This window comes from Lathyrus oleraceus, chromosome 3 (genome assembly GCF_024323335.1).
Source record: "Lathyrus oleraceus cultivar Zhongwan6 chromosome 3, CAAS_Psat_ZW6_1.0, whole genome shotgun sequence".
NCBI classification, from domain to species: Eukaryota; Viridiplantae; Streptophyta; class Magnoliopsida; order Fabales; family Fabaceae; genus Lathyrus; species Lathyrus oleraceus.
In genome coordinates this window covers 5,193,402-5,206,951 of record NC_066581.1, presented here as the reverse complement: position 1 = coordinate 5,206,951, position 13,550 = coordinate 5,193,402, and the positions used below count along the sequence as shown (strand labels likewise).

Genomic DNA, 13,550 nt, shown 5'->3' with positions numbered 1-13,550 from the left:
TAATCAATTCTCCACTTTTCCTTTAGAAATTTGCTAGTAGTTAATATTTCACTCTGACGCAAGACTATGGAATAAGATAACAAATGAGTTAACACTGATAAATAACATAATGCCAAATCATGCATCAAAAAGTGGTTAAAACACATCAATCTGGAAGACTCTACATGAGAAATATTACATATCAAGCAATGTTGATAATTGTTTTTCACTTGATGAACCATTCAAGTGGTATAATATTATCCAACGCAATAAAAAAATAATAATCATAAAAGTGTAGATACGGTTGATCAAAACATATAGAACTGTGTCAATTACAGCTTATTCTAAATTACTGGAGATTGGAGGACATTGTTCTTGTCTATCGCCTCAAAGTGTGCAGAATATACTCCGCGTAAAGATCCCTGCACCAATTCATTGATAAGATATTAGTAGAAGATATGATGCAGATTGCATAATAATGCAACATTTGTTACAAATATACTGACATTGAGTGCTGGATGGCTTCAACAGCAGTGGTTGGAGGTAAAAAATCATTCACTGCCACTTCCTTGTTCTCATTCTTCTTGTCTTAGCATAATGTTAAGAAAAACACTCATGTTGTAAACAAAATAAATAAGTTATTTCTTGTTTTCAAATGATTCTGTAAGACAAATAAAGTGAAACATGTTCCTATGCAGCAAATTTTGGAATTAAGGCGGTAGAAAAATCATAAATCAAGAAGGTTGTTACGATGGATACAGTCTTCAAAAAAGCGTCGAATTTCCATGATGCGATGAGGTGCAAGTTCTTTGTAGTCAGTAAAATGCTTATATTCTGGATCATCAGCACATACTGCAATGATTTTATCATCCTTCTCTCCCTGTGTCAATGACGCAAATTTGTTATTGGAAATGAGGAGAAACTTTTTATAGGGTGAACAACCAAGTATATTAGAATACGATACAATACCTGATCAATCATCGGCATGAGTCCAATGGCTCTTGCTCGCAGGAAACAACCAGGAAGGACCGGCTCTTGCATCAGAACGAGGACATCAATTGGATCATTGTCTTCACAGAGTGTGCGAGGGATAAAACCATAGTTATGAGGATAAACAACTGACGAATACAAAATTCGATCAACCTGAGCAATATTCAAATGTTAAAAAAAGATCCACCACTGGAGTTGTGTCCGAAATCTGTTTCAAAATCACAGCATTTCAATAAGGAAGCATGAAATTGGTTTATACCTTGATTAAACCAGTTTTCTTGTCAAGTTCATATTTGACCTTGCTTCCTTTAGTGATCTCCACAACCTGCAAAAATTGTTTCGCGAACTCGTCTCAAAGGCGTTTACGGAAACATGTAACTATAATGTTTTGGAAAGGAAATAGATGATGATGAGAACTTACACAATTGAAAATATGGGGAGCTCCAGGTCCTGCATATTGAATGAATAGTTGGAATTAAAATTAAGAACGGTTCGAAACTTATTAAGATATGAAAAAGAGTAAGATGGACAGTACCGATTTCAAGGTCATGCCAAGGGTGTGCAGCTACTGATCTCCTTGACATAGAAGAAAGAATCCTTTCATTCAAACGTGGAGCTGGACGGGGTTCTTGAATTTCTTGAACTTCTTGAACTTGTTCATCGTGATCACTCATCTTCAAATCAAACACACATGAATGAATAAATAACCGGATATCAAATATCAAACATGTTGCATGCAATACCAAAAATAATAATAATAGGAAGACACACACCTTGATCAAGTGTAAATGAAAGTGAGATTGGAGTAAGTGTTACTTATGATTGATTTATATATATTTATATGTGGAGAGACTTTGTCACCATGCATGTTTATAGGAGACATCTACGCTTACCATTCCATTTGTGGTCCAAATTTGCATGGTTATTACACCTAATTCATTTTTCTTAAGGTATTAATTCATCCTCATAACACCGAAATCTATGCTAAACTAATCTAATATATTTGTACCAATTATCACTTTTTTTTATGCTAAAACTATTGTAATTGGACTAAAATAATTTAGCATATTTATATTTTATTTTACATTTTTTAATTTTTTTATAACTCATTATTAACATTGAAATTTGTCATATTAAAGCAACTCAATTGATAACTGTGCAAAGACATCGGATATAGATTCGTGAGTTCGAACCCGCAACATCTCACTTATTCACCTTTAAATTGTCAATTTTCAATCACATGATCACATGATAAAATAAAAACAAAATTTCATATTTTTTTTCTTTCCTATTCTTTTTGAAATTCGCTTCTCTCACCCTAAGTGGTGGAAAAACATCTTATGAAATTCCAAAAATATTCCTCAGAATTTGAAAGTGCATTTTCAGACGCACCATTTTCACACTAAAACACGTCCTAAGTGAGTCTCACTCCATATTTTTCTCAAAATTTAGTCCGGAAATACATATCAACTTCCACCCCATGAAAGATTTTTTAATTTAACAACTCAGGGATAAATTCAGATGCACACTTCCGGATTTGTAAAGTGGAAATTTTAAAATATACCATCTTTGCATGTTAGTCACAATTCCAAAAGTGCACTTTCGAAAATATATCAAGAGGCAAACTTAAGAAATTAGCACCATGCATGTTCTTTTTCTTCATGATCTAACACACATTTTCCTTCAAAGCCCTTAAAAACATTCTTCCATTCTCAATTAAATTTTGTATTCCAAAACTTCATTCTTGTGTTTCATCACATCAAAAGAAGTAAAAGAAGATAGAATTTAAGGTAAAGTTCATGTATTTCATTCTTCATTGTCCGCGTTTGACATATGACGACGTTGAATACGATGCAGTCCAAAAACATATTTGAAACTTTGAAATATAAAGATTAGGAAATATCTCAAATACCAAGCAAATATACAATATTTATTTCCTTAACAACATGGCATTAAAGGGGGGGGGGGGGGGTGGGGGATAAAACTAAAATGTAACAACTATTGAAACTTCTGGAGCAGAAGAATGATAACATTGTTTGTGCTTGGACCGATCAGGTTAGACACCTTGAAAGTACAATAACTAAGCGAGTTGAGTATGTCCATGCTACATTGAAGAATTGGTTGAAAAATATTAAGGGTGATTTGTGTAGAGATTGAGACTCTGTTAACCAAATGATCCAAAATCAGTATAATGAGATGCATACATCATTTGGTCGCAGCATCACAGTGTTGGAATACAGGTTAAGAGCCAATAATCTCTACTCACAGTTGGCTGGTAGTATATCTCGAGCAAGATTGAATTTTTTTCCATAAAGTCAAACGAGCTGAAAATGTAGGTTACGATATCTCAAAATGTGTTTGCACAATTAGGAAAATGTATGGTCTCCCATGTGCTTGTCTAATTTATTTCAAAGAGATGAAACTTGATAGCCCAATACAAATGGATGAGGTTTGCACTCATTAGAAAATGATCATATTTGATGATGATGGTGTATGTGATGAATGGTGGTAAATTGAATATCTCTATCTTGATTGAGTGGAAAGTGATACAAGGACGGTTTTTGAAAGCCAATGACAATATGAAACTCCACATCAAAGAGAAAATGAGGAAGATTTCTTATCCAAAAACTACAAATTTGAAATCACCGTCTCAACCAGTAAAAACAAAAAGATGTTCCTAAGAAGGTCAAACCAACACCGAATGAAAATTCAACGATGTGATTTCCTTCATATTTTGAACATGTTGACAAAAAAATATTTTCAAAGGATCTCACATTAGCAAACCACTTACTTCACCATCTTTACCAAAAACCAATTCATCAAAGAGATGCCGATTTTTATGCACAAATATATTGAACAAATTATCAATGTTGAGGGTGACGATAATTACGGTTATTGAACTATTTCTGCTTTGCCCGATAAAGGAGAGGACAATTATTCATTTGTCCTCCAAGATTTTATCAAAGAGTTAAAGGCGCATAAAGAATCTCACACACGACTATACAGGAAAAAGGAACATTTCGATGCAATTTATGAATCTCTTACTCCCTGTGTTAGCGGTCCGGAACCAGAGGAAAAATGAATGTGTTTCCCTAAAATGGGTGATCTTATAGCAAATGTGTATGATAGGATGCATATTGATCTGATATGATACATATTCTCAAAAACATTTTTTTCTATTGAAAACTGCCCACCTCAAAATCCAACTGATCGTATTATGTGTATTGGATGGCTTTCAAAATCGCTTCACTTTGTTCAAGTTTATTTGAAACTGGGAAAAACTCAAAATATTTTTGCTATATAAGGAGCTCAAAACCTACATTGGAAAGCAAGAAATACATTGAAGATATTATAATGCTAGGATTTATTTGAGTCCTTGTTATTGATGTATGTACACCATTATGTTTCTGTAACTTGACATAATTGGTTTGTCTTAGTTGAGTTGTAATATTCAACATTGTTTATGGAGTTTGTAAACACCAATCACGGGTTGTGTGATTGATAAGAGAGTGAGTATGTTATCATATTTAGAGGGATTCCTTAAATAGAAAGTTATTAGGATTAGGAAGAGGCTTTGAACAACATAAGGTTTGTATTAGTTCTTGTAAGACTAAATGTCCTAATTTAAAATAGTTGATTTTCTTTCTTGGGTAGAGTGCCATCCAAACGTAAGTGTTGTTTGCATAGAACCGGGTTACCCAAAATACTAGGGGATGCCTAAAATACTACTAACATCACCAGAGTAAAGAGCTCATTCAACAAGGGAAGCTGAAACTTGGTTGTATTATTTTATGAATAGGATGCAAGAGTTCACAAACTTGAGTGAAATTTAAAGATAAACAAATAAACAAAAGTCAATAACGGAACCACCCGTACATATAGATTTAGACGATACACCCGTTTCTATTCATTTTAGTTTTTCCTTTAACAATGTATTGATGTGATTAGACATGTTTTGCAGAAATCTTGTATTAATATTAATTATGTCAAATCTACATATTTTCATATATTTCAATGTATGCTTCATCCCCCCCACCAAATCTCCATTTTTGTATTCTAAAACGAGTTATGTTTCTAAAACAGGTTATGTGTGAACAATGTTGGGTCAATCCAAAAATGCATCTTTGGACACACCCCAAATGGTTAAAAAAATACAAACAGTGGGTTTATTCAGAAATGCATTTTCGGATGCACCATAATTTCACAAGTTTCAAACAACGAAATATGGTGTATCTGGAAGGACAGATTAGGAATGCCCCCCCTGAGACATGATTGAATTTCTAAGGTCCATACTGGCCTAAAACCTGTAAATACGGGGTCTCTCATCTCACATTGTTTACAAAAACACACCACGCCAGAATGAGCATATATATATATATATGCATGTCACATATGTCTACTTTAACGGCGCGAAGCCCTCACTTGAATTTAGGGTCACATAGTACATCTCTCTTATGGATTTGAAATATATATTGGAGAATATGAAATTCATATTAGAGAATCTTCTAGAATACTCAATGAAGGAATCCTTATAAAAAACTTCATCATTTTGCATGTCCTACCAACATTGTTTATGGAAATTTCACACTCATCCTCATTCATAATCTTCATAAGCCCTTTGCTGTTAGTCTCAAACTCAACATTCTGAAAACCACAAATCACCATAGATTCACCAGCCATCATATCGTTATTTGATGACTCCTAAATTGGGATTATTAGCCATTTTGTTTAAGGACATAAGTACAAAGGCTCCTTTCACGTGTTCTTGTGATTCACTTAAAAACATTTATATTTCATGATTATTAATGGAGTGATTTCAAAGTTCTATGGAAAAATAAAAACATTAATGAAGTTGTAACAAAACAATGACAAGAAGAAATGGTTGGAAAAATAAGACAAGGTTCGTCACAGTTATATTTTGTAGGTATCACATAACAAAGAATGTGAGAAGTAGGGTTAAACTCACGGTAGGGATGAAACAGATAGAGTGTAAAGATATAAAAATGGTGAAGGCGGGTGTGATTGTGGAAAAAATAATGGATGCATGAAATCGTATAATAAATTCTTCCACAAAAAAGCTATATGTCGATTCCGTTATGCATTTCAGAAAGTATGTCAAAAGTATCCATATTTGTTGAAATATGTTGAAAGCACAATTCTTGAACAGGTGAAGGAGAAAATTGTTTGTGCATGGCCTGATAATGTTAGACACCTTGGAAATACAACAACTAATAGAGTTAGGTATGCCCATGCTACTTTGAAAAATTGGTCGGGAAATAGTAATGGTGATTTGTGTAGAGACTAGGAATCTATGAACCACATAATTCAAAACCATCATAATGAGATACAAACATCATTTGTCCAGAGCATCACAGTTTTGGAACACAGATTTAAAGACAACAGTCTAAATTCTCAGTTGGTCGGTAACATTTCTCGGACGAGTTTGAACTATATTTTTCACAAGGCTAAGCGAGTTGATAATGTAGGCTCCGATAGTGCAAAGTATGGATGCACAATTGTGAAAACATATGGTCTTCCATGTGCTTGTGTTAATTCTAAAAAGGTGTAACTTGGTGACCCAATAAAAATGGACGAAGTTTGCACGTAATGGAAGAGACTTAGGTTTGATGATGATGGTGTCATGAATAAATGTAAATAGAATATCTCTATTTTGATCGAATGGAAAGTCATATAAGAGATATTTTTGAAATTCGATGACAACATGATACTCCACATCAAAGAACGATTGAGGAATATTTCCTATCCTAAAACCACTGACATGAAACCTCCCTTTCAACCGGTAAAAACAAAAGGTGCTCCAAAGAAAATGAAGCCTACATCGAATGACAATTCGACTACACGGCCTCCTTCATATGTTGAACATGTTGACAAAACGTTTCTCTACTCACCAACTCTAAAATCTCAAAAAAGTGTTGCCAAAGGAGCTCTCATTAGCAAACCACCACCGCCTCCGCCAAAGATTCCATTCATCGACGAGATGCCAGTTTTTATGCACAAATATATCGAATAGATCGTCAATGTTGTGTGGGACGATAATTGCGGTTACTAAGCCGCTTCAGCTTTACTCGGTAAAGGAGAAGATAATCATACACTTGTCCGTCATCAACTTATCCAATAGTTGAAGATGCATAAAAAATCATACACACAGTTGTACGAAAAGAAAGAAAAATTCGATGAAGTTTATGAGTCTCTTGTTCCTTGCCTTAGAGGCCAGGCACCGGAGGCAAAATGAATGTGCTTCCCTGACACGAGTCACCTAATAGCATATGCGTATGATAGATTGTTTGATGACCTGACACACTACATTTTTTGGAAACCTTTTTCCCATTGCGCACCGTCCCACCTCAAAATCCAAATGACCGTATCATGTGTATTAGGTGGCTTTCAAAATCAAGTCATTTTGTACAAGTTTACTTGAAACCAGGATGCCCTATACCACTTACATCACCTGAATGGACGACTCATTCAACAACAAAAGTTGAGACTTTGCCTAGTCATTTTATGGAAAGGATGCAAGAATTCGAGAAATTGAACAACGTTGAAAAATAATCAAATGCACAAAAGTCCAAGGGGGTACCACCAATAGATTTAGCCGACGACATGTGTTTCGATTCATTTTAATTTATTATTTTATCGAACAAATAACTGTATGTAATTGTGTCTCAATATAAATGATGTGTTATATATTCACAGTTTGTTCATATTTTGTCTTAATATACTTTTATCTTCCTCGTAACAACATTTTTGTTTTTTGTAAATGAAAAATCATGTTCTGTTTTAAAATTGGTTCAGGAGAAGTCCCGGAAATGCACCTCCTTAACAAGATAATACGTTGTGGTTTCAGAGATATATCTTCGGAATCAACATGCCAGTCATTGAGTGGTCCATATTGATCTATGGCTTCTATAAATTAAAGTGCTCTTATGTTATATTTCACACAAACTGAAAATGTCTGAAACGTCACAAACAAACATTGACTGGTATGTCTCAAATGTCTCGTTCTCCAGCTCTACACTCAAGCATACGTTCAAGCTCAACAATTCCACCTCCCCCAAAGATATAAAAGAAGAAATTCATTATCTCATACCTTACGGATACAATCGGAAGATTGTGAAGCTCAAACACCGTTCACCGTCGATTAGCAACAAATGGAAGATTGAGTTTAGCAAACTTGAGCTTAAGACGCAATCGGATGTAAGAGCTATGTGGAATACGTTTTTCCGTTTCAAAACAAAAGTTTCGCTCGAGTTGGAAGCGACGACTTCAAGATGGGTTGAAGATATTATGAAAATGTTGAAGCGTCCACCTGAATATTGAAGTGTAATGTTGCATTTTATGTTGAACTCACTATGTAATTCTAATTTTATTTTATGAATCTTAATTTCAATTTAAAAAATTACATGCTTTTGAGTCTAGTACTCATGTGTCTGTCTTACGGAAATATAACTACGAGAAATTTTTGGAGATCCATCCCCGGAATCAAATAAACCAAACAATAGGATATCACTCTGAATAGTCTTACTTGAGTGTGAGTGCGTCCGAAAATGCATCTTCAGAAACGTGAGACATTTTTAAAAATTCGTGTAGCATAGTAGAAACTTATAGAGTGCGTTAAAAATGGTCTAAAAGATTGAGAACTCATCATACTCTTTTATTCAAATTAAGAAAACTAAACTTATTAGTTGATACATGCACCACAAAATCTTGTGCTAAAACAAGTTAATCTCTCATCATCAAATGCGCCAAAAGCCACTCGAGTTGTCTCAACACTGAAAAATGATTATTCCATTATATTATTAAGTTTGAACTTTTATATAAAAGACAGTTGAACAAAAAGATTTTGCTCATAGTCCAAACTTAAGAGAGTAATTATGTATTTACTCCTATAAAATTCACTTTTAATCTTATTTTATTTATCTAAACCTAAACCTTTTATTATGTACTAGAACCAAATTTAATTCCTTTTTTTAATGCAGATTCATATATATTTTTTTAAAAATAATCATATTTTTCAAATTAAATCCTAAAATAATCAATTTTTCAAACAAAAATTCGAAATAACCACCTTTCCAAACAAATGCAACAATTGATATGGCACATCCATTTAACATTAAGAAGAGGCACCACTAGAGCTGACGCATGCTTCCAAAGCATTGCATGGAGGCGCCGACAACCATGGCACATGTATTTATGCATTGGTGTATGTGCCAATTCATCAGACGTATACACCTTATTTTTAATTTTAAAAGTTTATTTAACAATTAATTAAAAAAATATTTATTTATTTATTTATTTATGTTAGAATAAAAATTACATGGAATTGACCAAAAATTCAATGACCGCCCCGATTGAAATGTCCCTCTGTTCCACATCTAGGTGTGTTAGTCTGTCTTCAAGGTCTCCCACGATTTTCCTGAGGTGTTTGGGATCTTTGAGTGCTGACATGATCCAATGGTGACTGGTGTGAAGGTCCGGTGGAAGGTTCAACGGTATTTGATAGATGTGTCATCATTTGTTCCCAATAGCCGGGGGGGGGGGGGGGGGGCATTGGCCGACGATGCTTCCGTAATTGAGTTTGGTGCCTATATTTTCATAGTTGGGTCGATGTGGTTGGGTAAATTATGGATGGTATAGTTGCCCGAATTGGGACATTGAAACGTTTTGGAAACGAAGCAATGGTTCTTGAGGTGTACTATAGTTAAAAAATGGTTGGGGGTTATGGTGATGAGATGTTTGGATGGTCATTGGTGGGGGGCTACGATGAAGTGAATCGTATGAATCATTTGGGCTATAGACTGTTGTGGTGGCTGTGTATGGTTATTGGTGGGTAGGGTTTGATTCTTGATTTTGAGGTTGGGTGTGTGTCATGAATGGATTGCGAGGTTGGGTGTTTGACATGAATGGGTTACGAGGTTGGGTGTTTGGTTGTTGGGTGTATGTGGTAGGGTGATGGTGTGAGGTTGGTTGTTAGGTTTGGGTGGTTTGACATTGGTGTTGGACGGGGACTTGTTGTTGGTATGATGACGAAGCTAGTTGGCATGGATCAATCAAATACCTTGCCTCAGACACAAATTGTTGCGTTGTAACTGACCTAAACCATGCCATATACTGCTGAATTGGTCTAGCACCCTGTATGACTGGTTCGTTTAAGATGTGTTGTCGTCGATTCCTCCAATGACGACACATCTCTTTTGCGAAGTCTTTCCAGTTGGAATAATCCCATTGGGCATCGACTCTTTTTTTATGCCAATCTCCCAAACATGTCGGAGGTTCTGGAATTTGTTGTTGCATGCCGAATTGTAGTTTTACCCGGTCACTCTAGTGCATCTCCACAGTAGTGAACCAGATAATTGGTGTTTTTGTTGTCCAAACTGCATCATCATCATGGTTAACTTGATGATCAAGACCCATATATGGCCTCCAGATAAACTGTACAATAATACGACATGATTAGGTGATAAATAATTTGATAATTATTTTTAAATTAAAATAGAGTTGTGTAGAAGTATTACATCGTCTAGTCCAATGTGATCCAATAGATTGCGATAGACTACTATAACGTGTTTCAGACACCTATTGTAGTTCATTCCTCTAACTGATCACCTAGATAAAAAACAATTGAAAAATATTATTTACAGTTAATTATAATATAAAGTCTATTTAATTATATGGTAAAGTTTTAAACTTACTTTGTTGCAGACAAGAATATGAATGGCTTCTCGTTTACCGGGGCGAGTGACGACATTCTTGACCAACCCCATGCTTGTAGCAAATATGCGCATGAATAAAAAATACAAGTATTTGTTTTTGGCATTTTTACACATCGCACTTTATAGATGTGCCAAAATAGATGAACCCCAACTATATGTGCTTACCTTATTTATGTTTCGTAACAACGGTAAATACATAATATTTATCGTATTACCAGTACTTTCGGGAAATAAAAAATTACCAAATAAAATCATAATATAACACCGAGCTTTAATTATTTTTTCGTACTCGATAGATTCTTTGGTCAATGTTATACCCGCATAATATTGTTTGAGATATCTTAAATTAATACCTTGCCCCCTTGCTTGACCAGATGTCTCTCCCACAGCTTGGTCATCACATAAAGGGGCACCCAATAATTCATTGCAAATAGAGTTATCCTGGTTAACTCTACCATTCACGGCCTTACCATCGATACGTAGACCTAACAACATGTAGACGGCCTCAAGTGTGACGGTACACTCACCGAAAGGAAGGTGGAATGTGTGGGTCTCGAGTCTCCATCTCTCCAACAAAGCAAGAATAAATTTGTAGTCAACCGAGTACATGACTGTGTTGAAGAGATTTCCAAAACCATATCCTCTAATATATGGTTCTATCTAAGAATCGTGGGGTACATATTCATGTACACGACATCGAAATCGTTTTGGGTCCTAATAAAACATAAGTAAGAAATAAAATAAGAAGAAGTAATATACAATAAAAACATTAATAAGAAATAAATACAAAATAAATACGAAATAAGTAAAAAGAAGTAATAACATACAAATGTCGATATATTGTCGATTGTTCCTCAATGTTCATCACCCATAGTCAATAGAGACATAATGCTGCAGAGGTTGAGTGTTACAGAGATTGGGTATGGTAAAGATGGAGTGTTGCAGAGGTTGATTGCTAGTGTTGCAAATCATGAGTGTTGTGAGTTGATGCCCTATTTATAGATGAGTAAGTGTTACCGAGGTTGAATAGGTATGCAACATGTGAAGCATTGGATTGGGTGGATGCATGTGACAAGGGTGTAGGTGTTGGTGTAAGCCCTAGAGGCCAATACTTTTGGTACTTGTATCAAATTATTTATTAATAATAAAAGGCTTTTTCTTTATTATGTTTGTTTAATAAAGTCCCTAGAATAGCTAGTCCGTTTAATGTATCAAGTATGACTTAATCATGAGATCACATTAAACATAAGGACACTATTCTTAAAGTATCCGTAGTCAAGCTTTATTGTGAAGTGGGATAACATTAAAGCATGAAGACTATTATGTTTATAGACTGATGATCACATCTCATGGATCATGGATAAAGAGTTATCAAGTCTTAAACATAGGTATGAATATTAAGAGTAATATTTATACTGGATTGACCCGCTATGAGAATACTATATAGAATGTTATGCAAAGTGTCATAAGTTATTCTCATGGTGATAATGGTGTATACCACCCTTCGACCTGAAACCACTATGGACCCTAGATGTAGAGTCGAGTGCCTTATTGATGATCAAACATTGTCCGTAATTGGATGACCATAAAGACAGTTGATGGGTACTCCACGAAGCATGCTAAGGGACATTAGTGACCTAGATGGAATTTGCCCATCCTGCGTAACAGGATAAATGTCTATGAGCCCAATATTGAACTGGACAAGGATGACACAGTCTATGCCTTGTGTTCAATATAGACATAAGGGCAAAAGGGTAATTATACACATAATTATTATCACAGAAGGATTTGTCAGATCACATGACATTTTTGTGTCTTGGGTAGCAGTGATGTGTTGCTAGATACCGCTCACTATTTATTATGTTAAATACGTGATTTAATATAATTGCCAATGCCGCGAAAACCTATAGGGTCGCACACAAAGGACGGATTGATGAGAGATAGAGTAATTAAGGAATACCGTAATGTACGGTGCCCTTAAGTGAATTATAGAACATCGTAAGGTACGATGTACTTAAGTAGAATACGAAATATGGTAAGGTACCACACGCTTAAGTGATTTTGGCATATTATAAGATATGGGCCATATACACTTGAGTGGACTTTTTAGCTTGTAGCCCACACAAGTGGTTCTATAAATATAACCCTTGTGTAGAAGCATTGTCACACTTGCAATTTCGTTTCTCTCTCTCTCTCTCTCTCTCTCTCTCTCTCTCTCTCTCTCTCTCTCTCTCACTCAAAGCCTTCATTCGTAGCAGCTAGCACTGAGATTGAAGGAATCCGTTCGTGTGGACTGAGTAGAGGCGTTGTCATCGTTCAATGTTCGTGATCGCCACAAGAGGTAACGATTCTATCACTGATCATGCCCATTCGTAAGGATCATTAAAGGAGAAATTTTAAATTCCGCTGCGTTTTGGATCGCCATTCTCCTTCAGTAGGCGCCTAAGGCTATGGCACATGCTTGCTTTATTACATGCATGGTCACATGCACCAAGGCTAGTGGCACATGCATGTCTTTTTATGCATGCAAGGAAGAGGCGCCTAAGGCTAGGACGCGTGTCTTGCTTTATGCACCATTGCAATGGGTGTCTACCTTGGATTATTAGGGCAAAGATTCCTTATGTACAGGAACATGCTTTGTGTGCAGAGATTCCTTCCAGGCGCATGCATTGTATTATCTTGTCTTTGCATAGATTCTTTGCATTGCATTGTCTTGTCTTTGCAGATGAATTGCGTGATTAGTGCATACACCGTTTACCCTATTTAATTGCATGTGAATAACAGATCAATGCGTTCACCATCAGTAGAAACACTAAAGTTACATTAAAAAAAATACCTTTCTCACCACAT

At 35.3% G+C, this 13,550-nt stretch overlaps 1 protein-coding gene across 1 annotated transcript; it reads right to left on the bottom strand.

Annotated features, from left to right (window-relative positions):
* Nucleotides 1-151: 151 nt before the first annotated feature.
* LOC127132051 (soluble inorganic pyrophosphatase 1) lies at nt 152-1,903 on the bottom strand. Its single transcript, XM_051060919.1, has 8 exons — nt 1,743-1,903; nt 1,505-1,643; nt 1,391-1,419; nt 1,229-1,294; nt 949-1,122; nt 739-859; nt 486-567; nt 152-401 (listed from the first exon to the last, which is right to left on the bottom strand). Exons 2-8 carry the CDS (start codon nt 1,641-1,643, stop codon nt 359-361), a joined length of 654 nt encoding a protein of 217 aa, XP_050916876.1. The 5' UTR covers nt 1,743-1,903; the 3' UTR covers nt 152-358.
* Between the last annotated feature and the right edge of the window lie 11,647 nt (nt 1,904-13,550).

Bases quoted from the DNA above. Each gene is read 5' to 3' on its own strand.
- LOC127132051 (XM_051060919.1), bottom strand. From the start codon at position 1,643: ATGAGTGATCACGATGAACAAGTTCAAGAAGTTCAAGAAATTCAAGAA. The intron at 1,123-1,228 runs GTATAAACCAAT...AATATTGCTCAG, and splicing joins AGAAAACTGGTTTAATCAAG to GTTGATCGAATTTTGTATTC. The intron at 860-948 runs GTATTGTATCGT...TCATTGACACAG, and splicing joins TCATGCCGATGATTGATCAG to GGAGAGAAGGATGATAAAAT.